The 17012-nt window shown below is 46.2% G+C and overlaps 1 protein-coding gene across 3 annotated transcripts in view; it reads left to right on the top strand.

Annotated features, from left to right (window-relative positions):
- Positions 1-17012, top strand: part of KDM5A (lysine demethylase 5A) — a 937903-nt gene that overhangs the window by 35419 nt on the left and 885472 nt on the right. For all 3 annotated transcript variants that reach the window (XR_015307532.1, XM_086952835.1, XM_086952834.1), the window contains exon 2: positions 3631-3708. Coding sequence is in view for 2 of the 3 variants with exons in the window: in XM_086952835.1 (XP_086808961.1) it covers positions 3631-3708 (78 nt within the window). In the remaining variant the exon portion in view is untranslated. The remainder of the gene's footprint in view (positions 1-3630; positions 3709-17012) is intronic.

Below are 17012 nucleotides of genomic sequence, written 5' to 3'. Positions count from 1 at the left end.
GGGGAGGAGGGTACAAGACCTTAGCTGTAGCTTTAGTACCAGGTTAACCCTAGTGTCCGGAACATCGGTGAGATGAGCAATAGAACAATAGAGGCATGTGACTATCTCATGTCATCTCCTTCTCTCATAATTGTTATCATGTAACCATAAGAAAAGAAAAACAACTAGTAGAAGACCTAATCAATATTGAAGAACCAGCCACCCTGCTCTTTCCTACCAGGCCAATGCCTAAAACCTTCACAGCCAAAATTGAAGATAGCAAAACTGCAGAGGACAAGCACTCCTAGGCCACTTTTGAGATCATAAATACATGAAGGGGCTGGAGCTGTGTTAGTCTGAAAGTACTGTGACAGCCATTGATATTACTACTGTTTGCCTAATCTGCACCTGAAAACATATGTTTAAGACTGATGAGCGGTCCATCGTTTCAGGCATGCAACCTTCACTTGGTCAACCAAAAACCATGAAGGACCTAAAGCATCTTTAAGAGTTTTACACACTGCTTGGTCTTCGTATTGTTAGCAGATCTCAAATTATGTTTTCAAAGTCATGAGTGCAACTTGTGGCAAAGGTTTAACACCTGTCTGTCCACCGTCGCACAATCCACAGTGATGCCATGAGTTTCTAATGAACCCGCTTTAACACCAGACGTAGTGCTCCCCGGTTATAAGTAAATACATACAGAAGTAACATTGGCGATTGTTTGCTTTCTAAATAAAATATGCACAGAAGATTGCTTTGCTAAACAATTGTGTATCCTAAATATTGCATCTCTGCAGAATCTTTTCAAATTAATTTTAACTTTTCTGCATTTAACAAGAAAGATTACTCATAGAAAATCAGTGTAAACCTTTATGGACAACATGGAAATAAATTTGGGGCCCAATTCTTATTGCATGTCATAAACGTTCACCCACAGGTACATGTCCTTGCACTGGTGCAGATCCATGACTTTCAGAGTTTACAGAAATAGGCCTGGAGACTATACACCTAGAAAACCTTTGTGATTTCCATTTTTGTATCCGCAAATATAACACATATCTGCCCATGCGAAAATCTCTGGCAGCTTCAGGATGATTTAGGATGTGAGTACGGCTGCGGAAGCTCAAGAGCCTCACTACTTGTTGGCCATCTTGATAAGCCACCCCCCTGTAGTCAAGGTTTTTAACGCTGCTTTAGGTTCACATGGGTCAATGATAGGCTGATTTGTTTTATAATATAGTACGTTATACTGGTTGTCTAATTTAAGTATCCAGGGGTATGCTTGTGTCATTCTTAGATGGATTGGGAGAGTAGTTTATTTTGAAGGTGTGTGAACTGCTGAGTTTCAAACAATGTCAATGCTAGATTAAGTCATGGGATCCTGGGTCAAAGTTTGGGACTTGTCATCAGCTGGAATGTTTGATGTAGTCTGTGTTGTCTTGGTGAAATGGGTCCATGGAAGTCTACAGTGGCCAAGGAATTTGCGTTATTCACTGTGATATGGTAAACGCTCACTATTGTTAACCTATAGTGGTGTGTTTTTTTCAGTTAGAACCAGCTGCTACACCACTCGAAAGCATGAACCATTTTAAACACATATTAGAACGTTGAAATGTTGGGAGCTACTTTGAAGACAAAAGAATGGCAGAGGGTCACGAGTGGTTACTACAGACATTCAACATTCCAATGTTTTTCTCTTTGTTTATGGTTTTTGAATGTAGAACAGTCTACCATCAGTTGGTGAAATATGCTAATAATGTTACAGCCCATCACCTTAGTGCTATACTGGCTGGTTAAGGCACTTTCACTCATTATCGTTCTTCATGTGGGGTTTGTTTCTATACCTTTGGAAGAGGGTCTATATAGTCCAGTATAGCCCTCAATAGCTTGCTATAATTCTCTGCTTCAAATTGAATGAAGTGTTTTAATGTCTTTATACAGATCTGTAAATATAATTCTCATTACAGACTGAGAATATGACATCAAGTTACCTGTATGAAAGTGTGGGTTTGGTAATAAGGTGGTATGGTTGCAGATGCATTAAAGGTTACACTCTCATCTACTAGAGTTTATCCTAGTTACTACATAAACACTGTGATCTTGACAACCATAAATATTTTTTCCCAAAATCACTCTGGGTGGCGTAATCTCAGTAATTTCACATAAAATGTGTTTCACTAAATTATGCCAATTACTCCAGTGCAATTACAACTTTACCAAGAACTACTTGCAACTTCATTAATGTTCCATAAATTTCCAACAGAAACCTAAGCGGCGGGTGAAACTTGAAATTGTGATTGAGGAACAAAATGTTACAGATGAGGTTAAATTCATTTTGTATGCTTTTACTCTGTGTGATGCTGATATACATTCATGATTTACTTGTTTTGTGGTCTTTCAGCAAATTTGTCCACAAGTATTTTTAGGGTCGCACCTGTGAGTGCATGCGCTAACACATGCTTCTCACTTGTAAGACATTGTTGTTTACCAAAAGAGCTTGGAGCCCTCCCATTGCTTACCATTTGCTTACTGCAGTGTCCCTCTGCTTTGCAGTCTCCTTAATTGGCCAGTGCTGGCTAAATGTCATTTGCAATAACTTCTGGAGAGCATGGGGCCAAGCAATCTAACTTGCTTTCAGTGCCCGTTCGCTGCTTCCGATTTTCTGGTACTATTTCTTCCCCTCCTCCCACTCACTCCGACCATTGCTATCTCCATAGTGCATTTTTTGAAAGCACAAATGATCAAGACAGGAGCTATTTAATATCCCCTCTTATAATTATATTTGCACTCCTCCCCCTCATGTTAGACTCAACCCACACTACTCCAATCTAGGCCACTCCAATCTACCTCACAGCACTCCAATCTACCCTAATCTACCCCACTCCAGTCAACCCCGCTCCACCCCATTCTCCTCTACCTCAGTCTACCCCACCTCACTATACATCACTTGACTCCATCCCAATCAACCCCACTCCACTCAACCCTACCCTAATCTACACCGCCTCAATCTAACCCACTCTACCCAGCTCCACCCCACCCCAAGCTTCCACGCGATTCTAATCCACTCCATCTCAATCTACTCCCCTTAACTCTACCCTAATCTATACAATTTTAATATGTCCTCTCCATCCCACTGCATTGTACCCCAATCTACCCTACTCCAATCTACCCCTACTTTATCCAACTCTACTCTAACCCAATCTACCCCACCCCAATTTACTCCCCTCCAGGCTACCCCAATCTGCTCTACTCAACTCTATTCCAATCTACACCACTCCATTCCAGTTTACATCACTTTACCCCAGTCTACCCCCTCCAACCCACCTTACCAATCTACCCCACTCCTATCGACCTCCTTCCAGTACAATCTACCCAACTCTACCCCAATCTGCCCGACTGTACCCCCATTTACCGCACTCTACCGTACACCAATCTGAACTAGTCTACACTACCCCAACCCAACACACCGCACTAACTTTATAGGCATGCTGGACAGCAGCTACATTGGTGTACCACATGGCTAAAACACATTGCGAAAGCCAGTAGCTATCACATAGGCAAACCCTATTTGCTTTTCCAATGCTTGTTGTCTTTTGGCTTTGTTTTCTCTTCGTTTGCTGATGCTATTTCTCTCCTCTCTTTTTGCAGGACTGGCAGCCTCCATTTGCATGTGATGTAAAAAGCTTCCGTTTTACCCCACGTGTTCAACGTCTAAATGAATTAGAGGTGAGAAAGTAATGATTTTTATTGAAAAGCAAAGTCTAAAAATACCCAGAAATACCCTCCTGTTTAAATAGGTTGTTTTTCACGCAATGTTGATGTTGGCTAGGGAAACGTAATCTTATTCAGAGTATGGGTTTGTTGAGGCCCCACTATGTCGCTTTTTAACCCATGATTGATATTTCCATGATTTTACTGGCTTTTATCGAGTAAGCTCAGATGGGGCCTGTGTAGTACTGCAGCGTCCACTCTGTCACTTTCCTGCTTATGCAGGTTGACGAGGCAGCAGGGGACAACGTATTTAACGCTAGGAAGGGTGGAAGGGTTCCATGTTTCTGTCTGTGTCTCTCAACAGTCTGATTGGTGGGTGGAGGGGAAGAGAGGGAAGGGGATATATATATATATATATATATATATCATATTCTCAGTCCGCAATTGGCATCTGAGGAAGGTGTAAACCGAAATGTATTATGCCATGCTGACAGTCATTAAAAGGAATTCCCGAAAGTTCCCCGCTGTGTCCTCTGGCCTCTTTTATGGAGGGGTCTTTTGCTGTATATATTGCTGTGCGTGTATGTGTGTGTGTGTATGTATATATATATATATATTTTTTTTTTCATTGATTTAAACACCATTAGTGAAATTGTAAAATATTAATTGATTTATAAAACACACTAGCAGCCCATGCCGACGTTGTCCGGGTATGAATTGCTGCCGGCCAGTAGTATATTGTTTTGTAGGATTTCGTTTTGATATCATTTCTTATCTGTGACAGGCCTGTGAAACACTCCGATTCACAGTATACTGGTGATGCACTTATGCTCGTTCAGTAGTGTGTGAACTCGAGTTTCCCTACTTTATTTTTCCTTGCAATATTATATAGCGCGAACTCGACAACATGGCATGAGCACAATTTACATTACAGAAGAACACATTCATTTGTGGTAGGCACGGGGAGACAAAGCGATTTGCCTGGAATCACAGGATGTTGAGCTGGTACTGAGATTCGAATGTAGCTCCCCAGCTCTAAAGTTCGCAATTCTAGAACTTGGGGTGGGAGGTGTGTCTAAAAGTGTATGTCAGTGCTGGCCATCAATGAGCGAGATCTGTGCATTTTTCAAATCGGTGGTAAAAAAATATGAGAATGTTGCTCGAGATGTGGGCCGCTGTGCCAACAATGTACTTACCGGGGGAGGGTAAACGCCCATTATTCTGCAACTTTGTAGTAATGTAATGTAGTGGTACTTGTATAGCGCACGAATCACCATGAGGCATCTCTTGTACGAATACCGCTGAGGAACCCTTCCTGACCTTTCCCTGTGAAGTGCCCACTCCTAGTCACCCCCATGGTGAAGCCAGGCATCCTAGCATTATTGGGGCCATTGTGGAGATTAAGCAAGCTATTGCCCAGAGTTGCAGAGTGGGACCCATGATTGGAATAGGCACCAAGGCGAGAATGATCAGGTCTGGGGAAATTGAGCCCAAGAGCCGCCGAGGCGGGAATTGAACCCTGGACACGGGCCAGACCTCTGCATCAGGGTCTGCCGCTCAAACCATTGAATTTGAATTTGAATTTAAAATATTTGTATAGCGCAGCATTCACCATGCGGTTTCTTGGCGCTGTGGAGGCAAATTTAGTAGCAGAACAAAAAACTAATGGAGATAAGACAATTAGGGTCAGATCACATTAAGAAAAAGCCTGGGTGAAAAGAAAGGTCTTAAGATCTTTACGAAAATGAGAGTAGTGTTTAGCCAGACGCAAGTGATCGGGGAGGGAGTTCCAAAAAGATGGTGCTAGGACTGAGAAGTTGACTCCGCCCCATTTCTTGCGTCTGTACCGGGGGACCTGAAGGAGAGATTGTGAGGATGAGCGAAGCTCACGGGCAGGGATGTACTCTTTTAGCAAAGAAGAGATAAAAGCAGGGGCAGTCCCCTGGCGCGCCTGAAAGACCATGCAACCGGTTTTGAACAGGGATCGCTCCCTGACAGGTAGCCAATGTAGTGCCTTTAGTAAGGGAGTAGAATGATGGGAACGGGGGAGGCCATACACTAATCTGGCCGCCTGGTTTTGAACCAGCTGGAGCTTACGTAGGCTATACGCTGGGATGCCGTTGTAAAGGGCATTGGCGTAGTCCAGCCGGGAGACAACCAGTGCGGACATGATTAACTTAAGTGCAAGGGGAGAAAAGAAACGGGAAACAGAGCGAATAGTTCGAAGAACAAGAAAACAGGAAGAAACAACAGAACTAATTTGTGAGTGGAGGTTGAGATGATTATTAAGTTTAATGCCCAAAGTCTTAACTGAGGAAGAAGGTGTGGGGGGGATCCTAAAGAAGAAAGCCAGAAGGAAGAGTTCCAGGGACTGGAGGAACCACCCGTAAGGACCAATTCTGTTTTGTCAGGGTTCAACTTCAGATAGTTGTGGTTCATCCAGTCCCTGATAAAAATCATAATAGACTGAAAATTAGAAATAGAGTGAGGGGAAGAAGACAGATTAAAGATAAGCTGGAGGTCATCTGCATAGTTGAAAACAGTGACCTCCAGTTGCTGAAGTGCAAAGATCAAAGGATAGATATAGAGATTAAACAAAAGAGGGGAAAGAGAAGAACCCTGAGGAACACCACAAGTGACTTTGAGTTGGGTGGCCGAAAAGTCTCCCAGCCGGACCACCTGGGTGCGGTCCCTCAGGAAGGACGAAAGCCAGACCAGGGCTGAACCCTCGATCCCCGCCGCTCCGACACGGGAAAGTAAGATGGAACGATCCACCGTGTCGAAGGCGGCGGAGAGATCGAGGAGCACCAGAGCCTGGTGGTTGTTTTGGTCCATGCCCTCCCTGAGACTATTCAGGACCGACACCACGACAGACTCGGTGGAGTGCCTGGGCCGGAAGCCTGCCTGGCGGGACGCTAGGCCCCCATTGGCTTCTACATGGCCACTGAGGACCGATGTGACATGTCTCTCCAGTACCTTGCCCAAGTAGGGCAGGAGAGAGATGGGACGATAATTGGCTGGAGCAGAGGGGTCCGCGCCAGGCTTCTTAAGGATGGGGACTATGGTGGCAGATTTAAGAGCTTGAATTACCACCCCCTGAGCCAGCGAGTTGTTGAGAAGGGAAATTGGGGGTTTGGGACAAACAGAGTAAATCTGTTGCAAAATATGGGCTGGACAGATGTCCGCCGGAGAACCAGACTTAACTTTGGGGAGTATTGCACAGAACACTTCTTCAGTGAGCGGCGGGATAGAAGAAAGACGGCTGTGAACAGTCGGGGGTGAAGGCTCAGTGAAGGTAGGGGAAGGAAGTGAAATGTTAGCTTTAATGTTGGCAATTTTTTCTAAAAAATAAAAATTCAAAGAATCACAAAGGGACTGAGAAGGGGGGGACTTGAGGGTGGCCCTATCAGAGTAGGCCAGGTCCTGAACGATAGAGAAAATCTCCCTGGATTTGTTCTCTGCTGCTAAAATATTTGCTGAGAAGTGTGCGGTTTTAGCACTCAATATAGCCCTTTTATAGTTACTCAGCAAGGTTAGATAGTGAGTTTTTAGAAGAGGGCAGTAGTCCTTTCTCCATTGCCTCTCAGCCCGCCGGAGGGTAAGCTTTTTTGTCTTCAGGTCGTCGCCAAACCACCGATTTGATTCCTTGGGTCTTCGGGTAGATATCCGTCGTAGTGGGGCTACAGAGTCGCAGCCTCCAGCAAGCCAGGTGTCGATGGCAGTGGCTTGAGCGATAGAAGATAAGCCCTCTAAGATGGGTGCAGAGTTCAGAAGAGAGGATGACAAAGCAGGAAGATCTACCCTATTCCAGTTCCGCGCCCAGGTGTTTTTGGCAGGCGGGATCTTTACTGTCGACTTAAGGCGAAGGGAAAAGGAAATCAGGGCATGGTCCGACCAAGGGCATGGGGAACACGGTCATGGAAGAGACCAAGGTATTAAGAGACCACACCTGGTCTAGTACATGACCGTGGATATGCGTAGGAATGTGCAAATGGGAGGTGAAGTTAAAGGAAACAAGTGAATCGGTAAATTGTTTAGAGGCAGTGCATTCATGGGGGTCTAAGGGCCAATAATTAAAATCCCCTAATACTAAGACTGAAGCGTTATTAATCGCTAGAGTGGCCAATAGGTCTTGAAATGCTGGCAAGAACAGATGAGAAGGTTGGGGAGGGCGATACATTAATAACCAGGTAAGTGGGGGAGAAAAGGCAAGGGAGCGAGCCACGAGGTGCTCGGTGGGGGTAATGGTGGAGGAAGGAAGAAGTTGGAAATTGTGCTCGGATCGAGCAATAAGCGCCACACCACCCCCTGCCTTACCCGCTAGTCGATCAGCGCGGAGGGCCACATAAGAAGGAGGAAGAGCAGCCAGCAACGAAGGCAGGGAGGAGTCGCAGAACCATGTTTCTGTTAACAGTAACATGTCGGGCTGGTGAGTGTCAAGCAGCACAAATAGCTCCTGGTAGTGCTTTACTGCCGACCTGGTGTTAAGTAAAATAATGGACAGCGGAGGGGAAAGGGGTAAGGGGTCAGGATCAGGGAAGTGGGACAAAGGAGGGATCGTAGTAGTAGGTGTAGGATAGTGGGGGGTAGGATCAAGGCCAAGAGCAGAGATGCGCTTAGTAGTGGGTATAGCTAGAGGCCAGGGGCCCTGAAGAGCAAGTAAGTCCCTGGATGAATAAGGAGGGACATACGGACGCGCCCCTAGCCCCGTCTGGCCGCGGACGGGCGCAGACGGGCTTGACTGGGCCCACACTCCACCGAGCCCTGAAGGGTAAGATTAAAAGTTTGTCTCCTGTTGGCTTTGAGCCACACTTCTCCACTTTCTTTCCGCATACCATCACTCCGCATACTTTCATTACGAAAGTACCATGACTCGGCAATGCCATTATAACGCATGGCAGTACATTTTATATGCTTTTACCACGCATACATTTACAACGAAATTCGTTGTAAATGCATGAATGGAAAAAGCATGTTTTTTTAAAAATGTTTGGATAAGGTAAGTATGGATATAGGGGTATATGTTTTGGGGTACTGAGGTATATGTTTTGGGGTGTTTGGGTATTTTAAGGGTTCTGATATAGTTTTGGGTTATAGGGTACAGGGGTAGTTTTAGGGTTTAAGGGATAGTTATGGGTTTTGGGGTACAGGGGTTTTTTTAGGGTTCAGGGCTAGGTTTGGGTTTTGGGGTATAGGGGTATTTTTAGGGTTCAGGGGTAGGTTTGGATTTTGGGGTACAGGGGTATTTTAAGGGTTCTGGGCTAGGTTTGGATTTTGGGGTACAGGGGTATTTTTAGGGTTCAGAGCTAGGTTTGGGTTTTAGGGTACAGGGGTATTTTTAGGGTTCAGGGCTAGGTTTGGGTTTTGGGGTACAGGGGTATTTTTAGGGTTCAGGGCTAGTTTTGGGGTACAGGGGTATTTTAGGGTTCAGGGTAAGTTTGGGTTTTGGGGTCCAGGGGTATTTTTAGGGTTCAGGGCTAGGTTTGGATTTTGGGGTCCAGGGGTATTTTTAGGGTTCAGGGCTAGGTTTGGGTTTTGGGGTACAGGGGTATTTTTAGGGTTTAGGGATAGGTTTGGGTTTTGGGGTACAGGGTATATTTATAGGGTTAAGATGGGTTAGTGTGTAAGGGTGTTGGGGTGTTTTAAGGAGTAAGGGTGGGTTATCTTGCGAGGCGGGCGGCCATCTTGCGAGGTGACGCTCTAGATCTCACAAGTACCCTGACTACTTATAGCCCAGAGCGCCGACCCGCAGGTTGATTCTGAAGTCCCAGGTTTTCGTTGCGCTAGCGCTTGGGGGATATTATTGGTTACACTGCTGCCATCGTTTTTAATCTAATACTCACATTTAAAAAAACTGTTCTGTGCACTTTGTAACTTCGCTGTAATCACGCACTGATTCCCTGTTCCACCGCAGCTCTTTGTGCTTTTTGTTGTGGAGGGAAATAGACAGTATGTTGCACTTCCTGGTGGTGCCATTTGCGGGCTGCCATCTTGCGAGGTGACGCTCTAGCTCTCACAGGTACCCTGACTACTTATAGCCCAGAGCGCCGACGCGCAGGTTGATTCTGAAGTTCCAGTTCTTAGTAGCGCTAGCGCTTGGGGGATATTATTGGTTACACTGCTGCCATCGTTTTTAATCTGATACTCGCATTTTAAAAAACTGTTCTGTACACTCTGTAACTTCGCTGTAATCACGCACTGATTCCCTGTTCCACCGCAGCTCATTGTGCTGTTTGTTGTGGAGGGAAATAGACAGTGTGTTGCACTTCCTGGTGGTGCCATTTGCGGGCGGCCATCTTGCGAGGTGACGCACTAGCTCTCACAGGTACCTAATCTATAACAAACACGCGATGCTGTCGCGCAGCGGACACGCGCAGCGGAAGCGTCCCAGAGGCGCCCCAGTGGCGCAGAAGAGGCGCCTAAGAGAAGCCAGTCTACGCCAGTCTGCGTCCAGCCGAGCCCAGGGCCCCAGACCTTCGTCCCTAGATCCAAAAGTCTTATTACTTATGACTCTTTAAGACTAACCGAATTCAGACCTGCTGTCAATGCGAACTGCCTACATTCCATACATTTAGATCTTACGACTCACTGTAAACACTGCAATTTAAAACTATGTCCTACTATCCCTGAGAAACACACCACCTATAGACGTTGGAAGCTACTTCTTTTTAATTGCAGATCCTTATCCAAACATTACACTGAGATATCCCTGTTGATACAAGAATATAAGCCTGATGTTCTCTTTTTAGCAGAGACATGGCTCCAACCGGAAGCTGACCCAACCATTGTTTGGGCCACTCCGCAAGGTTATACGATAAAAAGAGTCGACCGCACCTCCGACAGAGGAGGTGGATTAGCGATTATCTATAGAGAGAGATATCACCGTCGTATTACCTCTTCTACACTGTCAGACTGCGAAAGTATCTCTTTTGCATTAGAACTCTCTCCAATAAACACCTTTTCGGGTATCCTGGTCTATCGCCCTCCTGGTGCCTTGGGCCAGTTTATCCCTAACCTGGTCAACCTAGTCGCCGATTCAGCATTTGCATCTGCCAAGTATACGATACTAGGTGACCTAAATCTCCATCTAGATAACCCTCTTGACTCTTCGGCCAATAATCTGCGGATGAGTCTCCAAGCATTGGATCTGATACAAAAAGGATTTATTCCAACACATAACAAGGGCCATCTACTGGACCATGTATACAGCAACATTGATACATTAACAACGGAAACACCTTTCCCTCCATCCTGGACTGACCACTATCTGATCCCCTTGAACTGGGTAACAGGGAGCTCCATATCTATCCAAAAGCCAAAAAACAATGGGGTAGGAAATGGTCCAAACTTTCTTCCACTCATTCGGAATCTGCCCTTGCAGATCTCAAGCTAGTAAAAGTCTCTAATCCCACCCAGGCCAGCAGTAACTTTGAAAACTGGATCGAGAATTCTCTTGATCTAGTTCTTCCTAAAGAACGGCTGCAGCACATAAAGAGACAAAAGGTCGCCCCATGGTTTACAGCTAGACTAAGGGACCTGAAATTATCTTGTCGTAAGATGGAAAGGGGGTGGAGACGGCACTACTCTCTAGATAAGAAAGCAGATTATAGAACAGCGGTCCGTCTCTACAAAACGGAAAGTAAGGCAGCGCAAGCCTACTTTTACGAAACCAAAATTAACATAGCGGCCAACTCGCCCAAAGAGATCTTTAAAATAGCCAAATCACTGATCACCCCGCCCGAGAACTGGTTTCCGCAGAGGGAGCACTGTAACGATGCAATAACCAGGCAACATACTTCCAGCAAAAAATTCAGACCATCTATGCCTCCTTTACCCCTAATATTGCCAAGCTAGAAATAGCTAGAACTGTCAGTCCCGATTCCTTGGCTAGCTGCAGGCTGGAAAAGTTTACTCCCATAGACCCTGCCACCTTGGAGAAAAAAATTTCCATTGTCACCTCGGGCTCCCCGAGAGACCCAGCGCCTCCTCAATCCTTAATCAAGGTCATTGATACAATCCGTACAGGAATCCTTGATGTCCTTAATGCCTCAATTGACTCAGGCATAGTTCCTGTATCATGGAAATGTGCGATGGTTAGAGCCCTATTAAAAAAACCTAATCTGGACCAAAGTAACTTGTCCAATTATCGACCCATCTCTCTCTTGCCCTGGATGAGCAAAGTGGTGGAGAAACATATTAACAACCTATTGGTCCAGTACTTGGAATCTAACCAACTGCTTTCTACATCCCAAACGGGGTTTCGTCCCCAGCACGGGACTGAAACAGCTTTATTAGCAGTAATTTAGAAGACAAGGAGTTTGCTGGACCAGGGAGGTAAGGCGGCCATTATTTTACTAGATCTCAGTGCAGCGTTCGACACGGTTAACCATGCCACCTTATTACATCGTCTGAGTGGCATAGGGGTGTCGGGCGTGGCACTGACATGGCTGACCTCCTTCCTGGAAGAGTGCTTCTTCCAGGTCTTTGAGGGAGACATTGCTTCCACCAAACAGCCACTCATGTGTGGGGTGCCTCAGGGCTCTGCCCTAAGTCCCACCCTTTTTAATATTTACATGAGGTCACTGGCGGTCCATCCCTTTGGCGTCAAAATTGTCACCTATGCAGACGACACCCAGCTTGTGCTTTCTCTAAACCAGACTGGGGGGTCGTCTAGCACCTTGTGCCCCTGTTTGGAGGCGGTCGCCAAATGGATGGAGCTCTCTTGTCTCTGACTTAACGAGGAAAAAACGTAAATTATGTTATTAGGGAACCCCGCACCCAACGTCTTGCTCCCTATGTGGCCGGAATGTATGGGACCCCTCCCCTCCCCTCCCCTAAGGCACAGATAAAGAGCCTGGGAGTCTGGTTGGACAGCTCCCTGGACTTTATGGTCCAGGCCACCAAGACCACATCTACCTGTTACGGTTTGATGAGGATGCTTCTGAAAATCCTCCCCCTTCTTCCGTTCCAGGTGAGGAGAGTCATGGTTCAGGCCCTAATACTCTCCCGCCTGCATTACGGTAATGCTCTCTATCTGGGAGCTCCAAAGGCCACAATAAAAAAACTTCAGGTCACCCAGACTGCTCTATCAAAACCCACGGAGGCAATCTGTGCAGCCTGTCCTTAAGAAGCTACACTGGTTGCCCATAACAGCTAGGATCCAGTTCAAAGCTATGTGTATTACGCAGAAAGCAATCTGGAAGACTGGTCCAACCATAATGGATCCTTTGATCACCCCATACCTCCCCAACAGAGCCTTGCGCTCTAGCCTACTCCATCTGGCTACCTCAAACAAGATACACAAAGCTTGTTGGGGAGTTCGCTCATTCACATTTAATGCTGTAAAGCTATGGAACGCCCTCCCCCTCCCGCTTAGAAGGACCAATAATCTGTTTGCATTCAGGAAACATTTAAAAACCCACCTATTTGGTACAATCTGCTAGCACGAAAATCCTGCTTTCCTTCTGTCTCAGACAAAGCGCTGCGAGGCCTCACGGTAGCAATTTTCATTTCATTTCATTTCATTATGATTATGGGGTGCAGGGGTATTTAAAGGGAGCAGGGTGGACCTCTGGAGCTGGAATGTACAGACCCTGGGAAGAAAAAACAATGAAATATTGGGCACAACGCTCGCTTTTTTTCCCCGTGATCCCGTACCCCGCACACGCCCACGCCCCCAGCACACACCCACAGCACACGATATGAGACATGGCATGAAGGGCGGAACGTACCACACGACCCCAGCATTTGTCATGCCCCAGCACACGCCCACAGCACAACGCAGACACGCTCACAAGGGACTACTTTGCTGGCACGGTTCTTTTACCTTTTAAATGTATATGGTGGGCATCTGCATAGCCTATGTCCTTCTGCTGCAACTGCCCTTTCCAACGCTGTATTGGGTGTTGTGGTTCCTGAGATTACCCGCCTCAAAGGTTTAGGCTCTCTCTTTATTATATTAGTATAGATATGTATTTCTAATAAGCAGGGTTGAATATACCTTATTCACAAAAAGCATTGCTTATTTTGCACATAAATCTTGGACGTTTGCTATGTTTAAATTCCAATTGTTATTAAACAGACAGATTTAATTTATGTCTTACCACATTTCAACTATTTTTCTCAATTTTAATAAAATGAATCGCCCTCCAGTGGGACGATATTATTTAATAATCAATCATGCCCTCTAGTGGGCACACAAATTGTGGTGTAATCATTTCTCACCAAATTAATTTTTGATTTGCAAATCTCCGGCTGCTGTGATGTAACCCTCTTTATGCATCACCATCAATTATGTGTCCCTCAAATGTCCTAATGTGTGAGTCCTTGACCATTTCAAACTAGTGAACCCTAAAAATTATTAAAATAATATTTGGGCAAGCTGATATTGTACAGGTAATCTCACTTCACATCTATTCCAGGGAGTTTAGCAAAGTGATAATGAAGTTCCTCGTCCTGATTTAATCCATTGGGGGTAGGAGTTTGAAAGTTCAAGATGTCTTGATTCCTTCTGCCTCAAGATTTTTTCTCTGTCTCCCCCTCTCGGATGCCTTTCCACCTCTTCCACTGCGTAGAATTTCAGATACTTCCAGTTGCCTCCATGTTCTTTCACCATATGTTTAGCAACCGCGTTGCTTCTATCCGTATTGATTTTGGCTCTTACATGTTCAAGGATACGTTTTTTTAACTCGTATATAGTGCTGCCCACATATTTAAGGGAGCATGGGTATTCAATGATGTATATCACAAATTGACTTTTGCATTTGATCAGTTGTTGAATTTTCCAAACCCTTTTGTTGGCCATTAAGATTTTTAGGTCGAGCCTATCCCATTCCGCAAGGAATGGATAGGATCGAATTTTAGTGTGCAAAATAAGTTCTCAAACCATCGGGAGGATTTCAGACAGTTCACGTGAACACAAGCACGTGCTTTTCCCTCGGAGAGCTTCACTTCAAAGGGCTCCCCCGCCCACTGCTTCACACTTCACGGCTGCCAGACCGTGTCTCCCATATCTCCTCCCCCTGCCCACTGCTTCACACTTCACGGCCGCCAGGCCATGTCTCTCATTTCTCCCCCTAACCCCACCCCCTCCCTCCCACAGCAATGCCAAGAGCTTGTTCTCATTTCATGTGTTCACACTGTCTTCTCCCCTCTGGCCCACCCTCCGCCTCCTGCCCTATGTCGATGCAGTCTGGGAGTGCCCCGTGACTAAGTTGACATTTATTTTTTAACATTCACATGTTGTTTTTAAAGCAGTCCACGGCGAGACTACAACCCGGTTCCCCAGGGTAAAGTCAGCAGCTTTGTTTGTTAGGCTGCAGGCACAGTTAAGTTACACACTCCTCGCTACCCCCCCTAAATAATCCGAGGCTTCCGAGTGCGCACACAGCATTTGCATCTGATCAGACAATGGTGTGTTGCACTTCCCCCTCCCGCTTCCTAACATAGCTGTCCTCATCATCTTATTTATCGTGAATCCACTGTTTGAGACCGTTGGCGCTGCAATAGTTAGTTCGGCGCATTAAGTTAGAGGCGAGAAGTTCTGGGCTGGAAGTAAAGTACATTTGGTTCTAATTAACCAAAACCTTTAAAGTACCCATGTTGTTCTGCTTTAATTAATCTTGCGTTACTTATGTTCGCTTTTTTATGCAGCATATCACTGTTGTCTCCCTCCCTTATAACCCATTTCCAGGTTCTCAAGCGCCACACAGTCTTGTTTTCTTTTACTTTAATAGTGAGCATGGCATGACAGTATAAGCTCTGCAGTGGTGGTGACGATAAAACTCTGTTCATTTGCTGTGCGTTATAATTATTCCGTGCATCTTAGATTCCTGGTGACAAAGAGCTGCCCAGCGAACCTGCATCTCTCGGAGACTGAACCAGCTTGAACAAACTCTGTCTGCCTTTAAAAGGCACTGGGTGCGCAGGAGCTACGCTAGTAACCAAGATGGCCGCTTAGGCTCCCAGCTCCGCCGACCTCCGTCTTCAGCCAGATAATCCTGTCATATATCCTGATCGTTCGCCCGACCTCCGTGTAGATGAACCGTTGCTGAGTATGATGGAGCAGTCCCGTGAATTTTATCGCCCTGATTGACGGAGTTGTGTTGTGTCTTGAATCTCGCCCTAACCCAGCGTGTGAGCCGGGGCCTCGAGTACTGGCCCAGCCGGGTTACAGTTGAACAACATCGGCCGTGGGACTCGGACAAGGTCCGGTCTCTCGCAGTGGAGGTTATCCTGGCCCGATTCTGATGGCGGTCCTTTGGCCTGATTGATATAGAAGGAGTGGTGTTGCTTTTCGTCTGTGGCTCTGTGGGGGAGAGTCCCTGTCCCGGCGCCCGGGGGAGGGGAGGAGGGAGGGAGTCCCCTACCGGCGCCGGGGTCTGCTGGGTTGGGGCCCTTGTTTGCGGTAGCGGGACACACACTGAGGCTGTTTGTCCGGTGGTGCACCCTCCGATGCCGTCCTCTCCGCTCTTGCTTATTCCCCCGGAGAAACTGGGCTCTCCGGGGAACACGCCTATGATTAAAATCGACAGAGCGGAGATGGGTCGGCGGAACTGTGAACCGTCATTGAAGACCGTATTGGCCGCCATCGGGGCACTTCATTTACATCTGGAAGCCATTGTTAATAAAATGATCGCTGGCATCATCGACACTGGGTGCCCGAGTCCAGACCCTGATTTATCGCAAGAACAACAACGACCTGAATTTCCCACGAGGCACATAGTGCCGGAGGATGAGGACCCCGTGCTAGAAGAAGTGTTGAAGCCCTTGGCTAGAACGCAGAGTGCTTGCGGACTTGGTTCTTTAACAGTATCGCAGCAATCACCATCGCTGCCGATTGAGACTGCACTACCTGGTTTTTCACTCCTGGGGACTTCCATTAGTGACTATCGTAAGGCAAAGACGTCTTTTACCTCCCTAGCGGTTTTCCTACATCTACGGAGGAACCAACATCTGGACTTAATGTCGGTGAGGGAGATCATATGTGTGGCTGAGGTTTGCAAAGTGTGGTAAATATTTTACCGTATACGAGTTTGCCAGATAATTTGGCGCCCGAACAGAAACATGGGATGCCGAGTGCATCATGAGAGTAGAAGAAGCGTTATGGAAAAAGAAAGCCAGACAATCACAGAAAGATGCCATTGAATTATGGCGTAAAGAATCACATAGACGGACAGAGAAAGCACTCAGAAAGGTAGAGAAAAGTAGAGAGGATTCCGAAAAAGCTAAAGAAAAGGAACTACTAGAAGAAGGACAGCGAGTCAGAATAGAGCAACACGAAAGACAGAGCAACGCAATTATGACAGGACTGTATCCAG

The sequence above is a fragment of the Lissotriton vulgaris genome, chromosome 1_2 (genome assembly GCF_964263255.1).
Source record: "Lissotriton vulgaris chromosome 1_2, aLisVul1.2, whole genome shotgun sequence".
NCBI classification, from domain to species: Eukaryota; Metazoa; Chordata; class Amphibia; order Caudata; family Salamandridae; genus Lissotriton; species Lissotriton vulgaris.
Note: the sequence above shows the minus strand (reverse complement) of the source record. Positions and strands in the feature narration are given on the sequence as shown.